Genomic DNA, 14,450 nt, shown 5'->3' with positions numbered 1-14,450 from the left:
ATTGATCTTTGGTTTGTTTATTAGAATGGGGGGAGGCAGTGAGTAGTGCTGTCTGTCAAAATGGGACATCCTTATATGTAAAACAACCCTGAGGATGATGGCACACAAGAGACATCTGGATGAACAAGGAGAGAGGTTGACAGCCAGAGTGACACTATGGCGAGAGTAATCAAATCCCCCTCAGCAATCTACAAAAGTATTCATGTCCTCATAGCAAATTGGCCTGTTCTACTTTTCATGACACATGATTTATAAATCTTACAATTTGCCTCAAAGACATTCAGGCTTTTGTGGCCTTTTTGTGGCAAAACTACTCGTGGGGAAGTATATAACAGAATGTTGTTGATGGGAATAATCAACACTGGTACCCAAGGTACCAGCGACAAGTATTTCCCCAACTTTTGAGCCTGTAAACAGCCAAACATGAGCAGGGGCTGATGACTTGAGAAAGTGTGGAGACTGAGCAAACATTGTAGTTTTCCATTGTGATTAAATAAAACTCACAATCAAGTTAATTGACACATTTACGATTATATGTGTGTAGTATTCTGTCACACAGTAATTAGACATAAGTGTTCTGCAGTTAACAAAAATGACTACAATTGGTATTATTTTTATATACAAACCAATTTGTTTTTCTCATTTCCTTTTGACAATTTTCAAATCTTAAAATAATTAGAATCAATTCCGATAATTTTCCCTGATGTCACTTAGACTACATTCTGTTTGATCATCACCCCCACAGACACTGACGTGAGGTAAAATCCAAAGCTTTGCTCATTGACGTTTGCTATCCTAACACTCTTGGCACTCAGCCCTGCTCCGAGAGGAGGCTCAAGGCTGAGGATCTCCATGTTTTACTTGTATGATGCCATCCCATTAATCCTTCACACACACGCACACATGCACGCGCACACACACACAGTCCTTGAACAACTATCTCCCATGACAAATGACTTGGTGATATGAGACTTGAGTTGCAGAAACCCTGGACCTTGGAGGGAGAAGTGTTGGCCTTCAGTAGAGCTTGGATGAGCTTGATGCAGTGCAGGAACAGAAAGGTCCGTGTGCCTAGAGCGTGGTGAATGAGGGGAGAGTTGTGTACTACGGGGCTGCAGAGGATGGTGGGGACCACGTCATGAAGGGCCTGGTAGCCACTGTCAGAAATTTGGGTCTTATTCTAAGGGCAATGGAAAACTATTGGGGGTTTAAAATGGAGGAGTGACATGACCAATTTAAGTTTTTAAGAGACCACTTTGATATTGTGTGGGATGGATTAGGGAAGGGGAGGCTTCAAGTAGAGAGTTTATTGCAAGAGTCCAGGTGAAAAATGATGCAGCATGGACAAGGGTGTTAGGAACGGATGCGAAGAGAGGTGATTGAGATTAGAAACCAGTGTCAAGGTAGAGCTGAGGGGGTCTTGCTGATGGATCAGATGTGGGAATAGTGGGAAAGAGAGGAATTGAGGATGACTCCTAAGTTTTGGGCTTGAGCAATGGGTGGATGGTGGCACCATTTAGAGAGATGGGAGAATGAGAAAGGAAAAGGTTTTGTCTCTGTGTGGGTGTGTTTTACGGGGGTAAGATGGTAGGAGGGGAAGGGGAACTCCTCAGTCTGTTTTGTCCATGATAAGTTTGAGGCACCTATTAGACATCAAGTGGACATGGCACACGGGCTGTCGCACTCCAGGGAGAGTTCAGGGCTGGAGATGAACATTTGGTAGTTGAGGGCACATCAACAGTATTTAAAGCCGTGGGAGAAAGGGTCAATAGAGAGGAGATGATGGCGGAGGACTTGAGCCTTCGTTGTGGTTCAGAGAACAAAAGGAGGCCTTGTAAAGTCCTAAGGAAAGCCTTGGAAGAGATGGATGTGACCTTCACTTATTCAATAAATATTTGTTAAACATCTCCAGCTAGAGGCTGGAGATATGTCAATGAATATAACAAGCACAAATCCCTCCCTCCGTGGAGCTTTTGTTCTACTGAGGGGACATAGTCAATAAACAAGAAAATATAAACATGTCTGATGGAGAAAATGCTATGAAGAAAAATAAAGCGAACAATGGGAGTAGAGAGTGCTCAGGTGGAGCAGCATAGTGTTGCTATTTTAAGTAGGGTGGTCAAAGAAGCTCACTGATATGGTTTCATTTGTCTAAAAACTTGAAGGAGGTGAGGGAACCAGCCATTCAGATATCCAGGGAAAGAGCATTCCAGACAGAGGGAACAGCAAGTGCAAAGGCCAAGAGGCAGAAGGGTACCAGGCATGCCTGAGGAACAGCAAAGAGGCCAGCGTGCCTAGAACAGAGTGAGTGAGTAAGAGAGAGGACAGCAGAAAAGATCAGAGAGGTAGGGCCTAAATATTAATGACACTGATGCTTTTACAGGTTCTAGTTCCAGCCAACCAAGGGTGTGTTAGTTATCTATTGCTACATAATAAATTCCCTCCCTCCCAAATTTAGCAGCTTAAATCAATAAACATTTATTATCTCACAGTTTCTGGGGGTCAGGGATTCAGGAGGAGCTTAGTTGGGTGATTCTAGCTCAAGGTCTGTCATGAGGTTGTGGTCATCTGAAGGCTAGCCTGAGGCCAGAAAATCCACTTCCAAGATGGCTCACTCACATGGCTCTTGGTGGGAGGCCTCAGTTCCTTGCCGTGTGAGCCTTTCCATAGGCTGCTTGAGTGTCCTTACCACGTGGTATCCAGAGATCCAAGAAAGAGCAAGGAGATATAACCTCCTCTTGAATGCCACACATCTTCACTTTTGCCATATTCTATTCATTTTGATTTGTATCAAAGAATTTGTGCACATATTTTTTTTCTTCTTTTTTCCGGCTTTATTGATACATAATTGACAAATAACGTGTAAATTTAAGGTATACAATGTAATGATTTCATATATGTATATGTTATGATATGATTACTACTTTAAGGTTAGTTAGCACATCCATCACCTCACTTAGTTACTTTTTAATTTTTTTGTGTGTGTGGTGAGAATGTTTAAGATCTATTCTCATCAAATTTCAAGTATACAGTACAGTATTGTTAACTATAGTCACCATGCTGTGCATTAGATCCCCAGAACTTATTCATCTTATAACTGAAAGTGTACCCTTTGGCCAACATCTCCCCATTTCCCCCACCCCCAAGTCCCTAGTAACCACAAATCTGTCTGTTTCTATGAGTTCAACTTTTTTAGAATTGTGGACATAATTTTAAACCACTAGAAAGAGACAGGTTAAATGATGTCTGAGGAGGGTGTAAAAGGTCAGGCAGCAAAGGATAGCCCAACAAGATCTATAGAGAGAGGGAAAGAATATACTTTGCTTCCCAGTTATTGAATTATCAGCCAGCATTTCCAACTGACCTTAGTTGGAATTTGTTTGACTTTATTAAATTACCAAAACTGATGTATGCAACTCTTTGAAACAGGTAAGGTTGCTTTTGAGACCCAAGGCCTTCCTTTCTCCTCTGCAGCATGCCCCTAGTCTTTTTTGGAGGCCTTGATATAATAGGACCTCACCTGGTCAGAACATGCTGCCAGGAAAGGGACATGTAGTAGTCATTTTAACCTTCAGGTAAATTTAAATCACTACCTTTCCAATGGGTTTTTAAGTTTTAAACACGATAGTTGAGCAGATGGCCTTTTCCCCCATTAAAGAGATCAGTTAGAGGGACTGTAATAGGTAGAGGTGTTTCTGAAAGAGCGAGGGGGTGCTTGTTGGCCCCCTGAAATCTCCCACAGTCTTGGTGGTACTAGGCCTCCATGTGATAAGACAGACCCTGCTTATTTCCATGAGTGCCTTTATGCTGCTGTGCCCTGACCAGACACTGGAGACTTGACTGTGGTAGTTCAACCACAAATATAAGTTCAAAAAACTTTTCTATCACTTTCGGTACCTGGGGAGGTGGTTTACTGAGTAAAGCAATCAATTTAAGAGAAAAAAATTTCATTCTCCCAACTCTGCATCTACATGACCCCAAACAATAATTTGACTTTTTTTCCACAAAATTATTTTCTTCTTTCCAATTGCAAAAGACTACTTGTTTTATCTTGTATTTAAATAAGAATGTGTAAGGGTCGGCCCCGTGGCTTGGCGGTTGAGTGCTCGCGCTCTGCTGCTGGCGGCCCGGGTTCGGATCCAGGGCACGTACCGATGCACCGCTTCTCCAGCCATGCTGAGGCCGCATCCCACATACAGCAACTGGAAGGATGTGCAACTATGACATGCAGCTATCTACTGGGGCTTTGGGGGAAAAATAAATAAATAGAGTTATAAAAAAAAAAAAACAATTTATAAAAAAAATAGATAAAAAAAGGTGTAAGATAGTCATTTTTTAGCATTTATTTTCAGAATCAGTGAAGCAGTAGACGTTATTTGGAACAGGTTCAGATGTGTCTTTAGCCACAGGGCTTAGATTTCAAGACTCATTTTTAGCTTAATTCGTACTGGAATAATTGAGATACCTTTCAGAACATTTGCGTATTTGTTATGATAAGTAAGACTGAAAATTGTTTTCTAATGTATTTAAAGGTTTTACTCCTCAACATAAATAGGAATATAATTTTTTGACCAATAAATTCTATTTTTTGCATAACTAATCTCCTCCTCAAAAATATCTTTTCAGGAGCCAAATTTAGAAAGTATGTGGGCCATTCTGCACATGTTACAAACGTCCGCTGGTCTCATGACTTTCAGTGGGTATTAAGCACAGGAGGGGCTGACCACTCGGTTTTCCAGTGGAGATTTATTCCAGAAGGTGTCAGCAACGGCCTGCTGGAAACTGCACCCCACGGTAAAACTAGTAATAATTTTTCAACATCTGTTTATTTTTCAGTAAAAATTTCAAAGAATGTTCTAACGTCTCTTTTGGATGTAAAGAGTTAAAGCAATTTTGAAAAATTCGTTGCTATAGTAAATTTTTAAATTAAAAAAAAAAGAACAGAAAAAACTTTTGAGATGAATATGAGTCAGTTGGATAATTTCCTTCAAAGGATTTTGCTCATGCCTAATGCAAGTTGAAAGTCTAAGGTTTACATGAAGAATTAACCTTTGAAGACGACATGAGCCATACATTTCAGGATGACTGTAACAGGCAGTGAGTCTGCTCGGTCAGGCTGCGGGTGACAGGGTAACCTTTAGAATAGAAGTTGCTTCTAGAATGGGGTTCAAAGAATAGTCCACAATTGGGGCCAGTGTGTTCCAGTTCAATGCACATGTATTTTTTTTATTTACTGTCATGTCAGCAGGAATGATCAGGTAATAAAATGAAAAACTATGTGAGGAAATGGTTTTATTGGGAGGGGTTCTGCAGAGGTGTTGACCATGGCAATTACCAACACTTGGTCGACAAATTGAGAGACTAAAGAGGATCTTTTCTAAGTAAGTGGTTGGATTTCTTTGTGCCCCAGCCTTCTCTTTGGTAAAATCTGCCTTTTTTTTTTTTTTTTTTTTTTTTACCCTTTTCAAAGCAAGATTTAAAACCCAAAGATCTATTATCTAATAGAAATGTGGAAATGAGTTCAGTCTGCTAGGGGGGAAGTTGTCCTCATCTGTTAAAACTCCTGAAAGAGGGTGAGGGATATGCTGAACTTAACCAAAAGATGAAAGAAAAAAAAGATGTTTTAAGAATCTACATTAAATGAAAACTATTGGTGTAGTTATTTTTTATTTACTTTGATAGGATAGAAGAAAGAAAATATTTTAAATAAAATTTTTAGCTGTTTAGAGTTTCAGAATTTTTGCTTGTTTCTTGTGGGTTGTGTTTCTGCAGAAGGTGGCACTGATTCCTGCAGTGAAGAATCTGATTCGGATTTATCCGATGTGCCAGAGTTGGACTCTGATATTGAGCAAGAAACTCAAATCAATTATGATCGCCAGGTCAGTAAGCAAGGAGCGATGCAGAGGCCTCATAACCCAGAATCTTGATCTCATTGGATTTGGACAGTGCACTAAAAATGGCTGGTACTTAGGCAGAGGAGAAGCAAGACAAGAATAAGGAAAACTGCCTACTTCTCGTCTTTAGATACAAGTTACAAAGAAGGCATTTATCTGATCACATTGTTAACATTTTTTTTGAGTGGAAAGTAGTAGCACAGTTTCAAAACTAACCCCGTGAGCGTCAGGGTTTTCTGCCTCCCTTGCACCAAAACTTTAAAATATTTTTTTGCAGAACAATATGCAAGTAAGCTACAGGATTTTTCATTCTCTTAGCAGATCGTTAAAGCACGTGTTCTCTTTCAGAATAGGTTGCCTTGATGCCATGGTAGTTTGCAAGTGAGCTAATATTCAGGTTTCCCTCTTAATTTATGGAGACCATTATCCTTTAATTAAAGTAAAAGCCCAAATACAATGCACATTGTCTCTCCAGTCAGAAATCATCTCTAGTAGAAAAGTTGGGCGATTACATCCAAATTGGATCCTACTGTTTTGAAAGTACACATTTCATTTTCGCACTTAAACAGTGAATATTAAAGAGAGCAATCCTTCAGAGGAATCTGGACACATAGCGCTTTTTTATGGTGATATCTGTAGGGGTTCTATTTTCTTTCTTCTTATTTAACAAAGGTATGTGAAGCAGACTCTATACATGAACATGGAGTGAATAAGATTTCAGACACAGCAACTGTCAATGTTACCCCTGGAGATTTAGTATATAGGCCTGTGGCAGCTGCTGTGTATCGAGTGTCTCTGTGGGGCCAGAGCCCTGTGCTTTATATACACCAAATCCAACCCCACAATAACCTTGAGAGGTTTAATAATTTGCCCACATCCATATCCCCTGTAGTATTAGGATACAAATGTGGATCTGGGCTTCTTTCCAAAGTGCATGTTTTATATACTACTTGACTTTGCCTCCATGCAGGCACTGACTTTACTGCTTGCACTGAATTTACTGCTTTTCAGATGACATTTTTTTTTTCAGCTCATAATCATCACTCATTGATTCAGTGTTTGAAAAGTTAGATTAGTACAAAGGCAATCCAACTGATGGTTTGGGTCAACTTCACAACGAAATCAGTTTGACTGTATATTGATATAATGCAGTAAAACTACTAAATAAAGATAAGGATTTGAAAGGAAATTATTAATGTGAAAATATCACATAAACACTAAACAATATTATACCCTGGTATCAAGGGGAAATGGAATTTAAGCAAAATGAACATAAAATCTAGGAAAAAAAGAAAAGTAATTTTCTTTAGTGGGGAAGTTTTTATTTAATAAAATGATGCTAGTAAAAGAATGAAAAGGCAGGACCGTATTGAAATCCTTGCCTAGGATTTACGTATTCTCCCCGACATCATGCTTTCCAAAGCTTTCACCTATATTATTTGATTTATGTTCACAATATTTCTGAGCAGGGATTTTTATTCTGTTCCACATGGGAATTTGAGGCCCACAGAGGTTATGAGACTTGTTCAAATAAGCAGTAGAAATGCCAAGACTAGAATTCAGTGCTCTAATAGTTGATGAGCTGATAAAAAAATCATCAAGTCAGATGAATAATTATCTTTAGATTTTAAAAGCTTAGTTCATTACATCTCTACTAGACAAAACAGTGATGAGGTATCTTCTGACTTCCTTTTGTAAAAAAGATTTTTGGTCAAATCCTAAACAGAGACTTTGTTATAATAATATTTCATGATCTTTTTTTAGTAATATAGTTTGATTAAATGAAAACTTTCCTTTATGAAGATGAGAAGATATTAATTGTATTTCATTTTCTGTGTTAAATTGATGTCTCTTGGTAGTAGGGCATAAATACATGGTAGACAAAAGATTGATTTTTAGGTACATTTCAATTAAATTGTAGCAAATATTCTCTCAGCAGCACATTTCAGGTCCTAGGTTAGATCAAGAGCTTTCCTTTCTATCTCAGAGTCTGATCTGTCAAGATGCATGAGGCCATGAAAGGAAAATAATTCCAAAGCCTGATCCCCATGACTCATGAGGTCCATATTGTACAAATATCAGAATCATCAAGAGATCTCTTGCCTTAGAAGAAATTATAACAATATTTTGTTTATATTTTATTGATAACTTTAATAATTTCCTTTCTTATTTATCAGAAAATTTAATATCATAGTTTCTGCATATAAATTACTTAAGAAACATAATAGCAAAATAAGAAAAAAAGAATTATTTTAAATCCCAATGACTTAAAAGATATTTGCTGTTACTTTTGTTCATTAGAAGAAAGTAAAATTTGATCTCATGTCTATGTTCTCAATTTTGTTTATCTTTTCAAAGAACCAACTCTTAGTTTTGCTATTTCTTATTCCTAGTTTCTATTTCATTTATTTCTGCTCTAATCTTTATTGTTTCCTCTGCTAACTTTGGGCTGAATTTGTTCTTCTTTTTCTGTTTCCTCGAGGTGTAATATTAGGTTGTTTATTTGAGACCTGCCTCTTTTCTTAATGTATGCATTTATGGCTACAAACTTTCTTTCCTCTTAGGACTGCTTTTTCTGCATCCCATAAGTTTGGGTATGTTATGTTTCCATTTTCATTTGTCTCAAGATATTTTTTGATTTCCCTTTTGATTTCTTCTTTGATCCATTGGCTGTTCAGCAGTGTGTTAATTTCTACATATTTGTGAATTTTCCAGCTTTCCTTCTGTTACTGATTACTAGTTTCATGCCATAGTGTTTGGAAAGGATACTTGATACAATTTATCTTCTTAATAGAAGGCTTGTTTAGTGGCCTAAGGTATGATCTATCCTGGAAAATGTTCCATGTGCACTTGAGAAGAAAGTGAATTCTGCTGCTATTGGATGGAGTGTTATATATATGTCTGTTAGTTCATTTGGTCTATGGTGTTGTTCAAATTTGCTATTTCCTTATTGATTCTTTGAATGATCTGTCCATTGTTGAGAGTGGGGTATTACAGTCCTCAAGTATTATTGTATTGAAGTTTATTTCTCCTTTTAGTTCTATTATTATGTGCTTTATATATTGAGGTGCTCTGATGTTGAGTGCATAAATATTTACAATTGTTGTATCTTCTTAATGAACTTTGACCCCTTTGTCATTATATAATGACCTTTTTTGTCTCTTGTGACCATTTTTAGCTTCTTATGTTCTCAAAAACCTGATTTCCTGCAATTAAAGATTTCCTGAGAATGCTAAGATATTCATGTTTTTAAAACTTGAAGAAAAGAGTCTTAACTAAATATTTCTGTTATCCTTTAAGGTTTACAAAGAAGATCTACCTCAGCTAAAGCAACAAAGTAAAGAGAAAAACCACGCAGTGCCCTTCCTCAAACGAGAAAAGGCTCCTGAGGACAGCTTGAAACTCCAGTTCATACACGGGTGGGTGGCCTGTCACCAGCCTTATCACCAGGCTGGCTGTTCTCTCCAGTTGACACTTACCTGTGGTTAATATTTTAACCATTATTCTCTGTACACTTTTCTCAGCTGATGTGCTGTGGCATCACAATGTGTGTATCTAGATTTTTATGTGTTACGTACTTTCATGATGCATGTGACTGTGGCTCACTGCTATTTCACTTCATTCGCTCCACTGTCTCTACTTTCTTTATCTCCATAATTCCTGCTCTATTTTGCTGGCTCTACCTAGGACAATGTTTTCTTCAAAAATTTTTGTTCACATGTGCCTAAAATAATTTTGAATTTTGAAAATTATATATACAACCTTCCACACTTTAAGTTGACATCTAAAATTTTTCAACAAAAGTGTAAATGATTGTGAAGAATATAATATCTAGTGTTTTATAAATAGTCATATCGTTCATTTAAATGAATCCAATGGAACCTAAGTGCCATAGATATTTGATTCCCCCCATCATCAATTTAAGAAATATACTTGGGGCTGGCCCAGTGGCGTGATGGTTAAGTTTGCATGCTCCGCTTTGGCCGTGCGAGGTTCACAGGTTCAGATCCCGGGCACGGACCTATGCACCACTTATCAAGCCATGGTGTGGCAGGCGCCCCACTTATAAAGTAGAGGAAGATGGGCACGGGTGTTAGCTCAGGCCAGTCTTCCTCAGCAAAAAGAAGAGGATTGGCAACAGATGTTAGCTCAGGGCTAATCTTCCTCACACACACACAAAAAATACATGAACAAGTGCTTCTATAAAAGTAAGAAATTTTACATCATTCATATTTCTCCTTGAACTTGTATTTCCATTCTACTTCTCCCACAAAATTTTACCCTAATGTAATATTTTTTATACTTGAAAGTCTTTTATTGATCACCCAATCATACCTTCTGTAAGGGAAAAGAAATGTCTATAAGTTCAGTTTAAATTTAATTCTCTGTGACCATAAGACATATACCGTGCTGTCTGGGATGGTAGCCACTTGTAGCACTGAGCACTTGCAATATAGCTAATCTGAATTGAATTGTGCTGTATGTTTAAAATGCACACCAGATTTTGAAGACTTAGCATGCAAAAAAGAATATATCTCATTAAAATGTTTTACATGTAGACATTGTATTGATTACTTGTAGACATGATAATATTTTAGACATATTAGGTTAAATGTTCTTAAAATAAGTTACATCTATTTATTTTTTTTAAATGTCAATTAGAAAATTTTAAATTATGTATGTGTCTTGCATAATATTTCTGTTGGACAGTGCTGCTGTAAGAGTTAACAATTTTTTTCTAGATTGAATGATTATTACAACTATTAGTAGTACACAGCTGACCAAGTCAACCTAAATATAGTACAGATTCTGATAAACAGTTATTAAACATAAAAAAATTTTATTTGAAAAATACTTTTAATGAGATCGAATTTTTTAAATGAGATCAGATATATATGAATATATATTACTTATTGCTAGAATGTGACAGAGTTTAGCATTGTCTACTCCCATTTTTCATTTTTTAATATATATAAGCACTAGGAAAGCTTATTCACATGAATAAATACATGAGAATGGAAGCAGTTTTATCATAGCAACATTATTGAATTCTTTAAACTCCTCCATTATTGAATTCTTTAAACTCCTTGATTTTGATGTATCACACAAAAAGTAGTGTAATGATCTATCAGCTGACAATTCAATTAAATTGCTCTTTAATTTTGTTAAAAGCAAGAAATTGGAAATCATTTGACTTGCAAAAAGATTTCTTACCCAGTCGTTGGAGTTGTTCACTTTCAACATCCACACTTGTATTTTGAATTGTCCCTTTGTTTTGGCGTCTTTGCAAGGTTCGACATTCCAGGGTAATACACCATAGTAAGATTCCAGATGGACAAGAGGAATGGCTTCCTAAAGTGGGAGGAAAGGATTGTGAAAGGGGACGGGGGGCAAGGAAAACCTACACTTCTCCACAAGTGTGTTCTCAGGCTGGTCAGTTTAAGAAAGAGCATGTACAGTAGCTGAAGGTCTGGAAACAGATTCCATTAAAATCATCAGTGCTCGTTTGCCCCTTAGAAAGTCATCACATGGCCTGAGAGGTCCTCATACCGCTGTTGAAGATCACTGTCTAAAGCAACTATGGGGACACCTAGGTTTCTACTTGTGCATGTCCATGTCAACATGTTAGCTTTACCTTCTAATGACTCCTGCTCTGTTCATTCACTGTTTATTCAACTGCGGTGCATTTCTTGGACCTGTGCTTCAGTTATAGAGGCTATGACTGTAGAAACAACCTGTTCTACACACAAGCTGGAGAAGTGGTTTACCACATTGCTGCAGTTGCTGTCGTGTACAACAGGCAGCAACACTCCCAGAGGCTGTACCTGGGGCACGATGATGACATTCTCAGCCTGACCATCCATCCAGTGAAGGACTATGTGGCCACTGGGCAGGTATATATCTCTCCTCTAAGATGGGGCCCTAGCCAAAGAGAGGGAGGATTTAATTTTGAATCCAGTTTACATATTAGAAATTCATTAAATACTTGATATAAATAAGCATGAGGCAAGAAGCTGAAGATTCAATGAATGCTGAATCATTTCATGATGATGAGAGAATCAACCAATACGTTCTAGAACTATTGGGAAGCCTCTAAAGGATTCTCATCCTAATGTGATGAAATCTGTAAGATTGGCTAAAACTAAAATAATGTAAGTTCCTTGAATGCACAGTCTTAATATATTTCCCTCATCACTGTATACCCAGTACTTAATATATCTTGGGTACTCAATAAATGTTTATTGAATGAACCATCTTTTCATACTGGTAAAACATCTAGTGTTTATTTTTGTAAAACTTAAAGTCATATGAATTTTGGCTAATTTATTATTTTATATTTTAGCCTTTCAAAAAAACTAAATTTTTGGCTGCGTGGGCTTTTAGCTGCAGGTAATACTTCACCTGATTCTCAACATCTAAGTAGAAAACTCCAAGAAAAACTCTTGAATGAGGGTCAAAGGTTAACATGAGACAACTAACTATTTCTGAGACTTGACATACAGGTAGTAAAAGTCTTTGAACAGGGTTAATGAGATCCATGGATGAAACTGAGGGCATGAAGGGAGTCAACTCCCAGAAATGTGCATTTTCGAGGGAGAAGAATCCATAGCTTTTATTTTATTTGTAAAAATATTACAATACTCCAAAAGGAAAGAGCCATTAATTGACAGTCTGGCTTGCTGCCCCTCCAACTGCAACCTAGACCATCTATTCTGTATTGGCTGACATTAAGTTTTACAGGTAATTGATCACTGCTTTGCCTTTTCACTCTCCCCCCACCCCTTTTTTGTCTTTTTTATAAACAGATGATGCTTGGTTTGTGGGTATTTAATAACCTTCCTTTGAAAGAAAAAACAGAGATTGGTTCTTTACATAAACCCCGGAGGAGTTGCTGCATTCTATACTGTAATTGGTGGGAGGCAAACCAGTGACAAACCAGTATGCCAGTAGCCACTCCAGGGGTAACTGGGCCTCCAGAGACCAATGTAGGAGTTGGCCAGATTCTGCTCAGTTATGTGCGTGGCTCTATGTCCCACTTTCCCTTTTAGAGTCAATACCCAACAGGATTTTTTTCCTATGCATTGTAAGTAAGGCAAACCACTTTACTATTATAATTTTCTCTATGGTTGGGAATTAGTGTGATAGAAGCTTGTATCCCTTTTAGGAGAATCCACCTTAATGACAGAGAGTTAAGCCATGGAAGTGTCATTTCCCGGGGGAAGAAGCAGGGCCAGGCCTTCTTGGGGTGGGTGAAATAATTGAGATGGATAATAGAACTCCAAGGGTAGTACCATGACAATGTACAAGTTACTTCCTTGACCAAGTAGTGGAGTCTTGTGTGGAGTTGAAAAGGCAGGGAAGGGAAAGCTAGACCTAACTGACAGAATGAAGTACAGTGGACATTTGAGTCAGAGTTTTACAAGTCCCTTAACTAGGAGCCGTGCACCAGGTTAGGCTCTGCTGGCACCCACCTTGATGCCAGAACAAGCTTCTTAGAGTTTTCGAGTCCTCAGTTTCCTCATTTGGAAAATAATGGAGTTGGATCAGATGATTTCTGAGGTCTTCCTACTCTCCAAATGTGTGTTGTTTGATTTCCGAGCAGCACTTGACTCTAAGGAACAAAATCATTCTTACTATAATATATAAGTAGTTAATAACACTCATCCTATTATTTAAGGTTGGAAGAGATGCTGCTATTCATGTGTGGGACACACAGACTCTAAAATGTTTGTCACTCTTGAAAGGACAACATCAGAGAGGAGTGTGTGCACTCGATTTTTCAGGTAAGTCCCAGTTTTCCACTACAGTCATTGACAGATGATTCTACATTTACTTCTGGGTTTGTTTGTTTAACATCCTCCTGTTTAGTTGAGTTCTGTTTGCAATGAGGTAAGCCCTTTGTGTGTCAGCTACCCAGTCTGAGACTGGAAATCAGATATGTGAAGACCTCACCATAAAATCGTGGCTTTTAGGCTACGTGTCCTTTCCTCCTCTTCCCCTTTTCCCCTCCATTACCCAGAGCTTGCACTGTGTTCTGCATTTGCTTCAGCGGTTTGAAATCCAGAGCAGCTGTTGCTGTTGAAAGACTTAGTTGCAATTGTCTGGCAGTGACTCAGAACATCAATTTCATCTCTCCAAATAAGTGGGAGCACAGCACTTGTGATTTAAAATATAAAGAACTAGAGGGAGGGCTGCAAATTCTCTGCAGAGGGCCACTTTACAACACTGGTGTTTTGGAAATAAATTTCATGTTGAAAAAATAGAACTGACATTTCCATCACCTTGATTTAAAATTTGAACACAGTACTATAAAAATACTAACTGATGAATATCATTTTCTTTAGGGTAAGGCTGTTTCTTTAAGCTAGAATTGGAGAATGAGGCCCTATCACAAAAGATGTTTTTACTAGGAATTTTTAATAATCCCAATTGTAGCAATTAGATCAGTAGAAAAAAATTCTAAACTCTCTACAGAAAACCGATTCTATAATTTCCTTTTTCTAAATTCCATTCAAATGTTTAATGTATGCAAAATGTGTGTTAGTTGTTAAATTC

At 37.7% G+C, this 14,450-nt stretch overlaps 1 protein-coding gene across 8 annotated transcripts in view; it reads left to right on the top strand.

The window, feature by feature from the left end:
* EML6 (EMAP like 6) overlaps positions 1-14,450 on the top strand; it is a 263,596-nt gene that overhangs the window by 156,401 nt on the left and 92,745 nt on the right. For all 8 annotated transcript variants that reach the window (XM_058551235.1, XM_058551232.1, XM_058551233.1 and 5 more), the window contains 5 exons: positions 4,627-4,794; positions 5,773-5,879; positions 9,195-9,313; positions 11,602-11,788; positions 13,573-13,678. In XM_058551235.1, coding sequence (XP_058407218.1) covers positions 4,627-4,794; positions 5,773-5,879; positions 9,195-9,313; positions 11,602-11,788; positions 13,573-13,678 — 687 coding nt within the window. The remainder of the gene's footprint in view (positions 1-4,626; positions 4,795-5,772; positions 5,880-9,194; positions 9,314-11,601; positions 11,789-13,572; positions 13,679-14,450) is intronic.

The sequence above is a fragment of the Diceros bicornis genome, chromosome 12 (genome assembly GCF_020826845.1).
Source record: "Diceros bicornis minor isolate mBicDic1 chromosome 12, mDicBic1.mat.cur, whole genome shotgun sequence".
Classification (NCBI taxonomy): domain Eukaryota; kingdom Metazoa; phylum Chordata; class Mammalia; order Perissodactyla; family Rhinocerotidae; genus Diceros; species Diceros bicornis.
The sequence above is the reverse complement of the archived record's forward strand: the minus strand, read 5'-3'. Positions and strand labels throughout refer to the sequence as shown.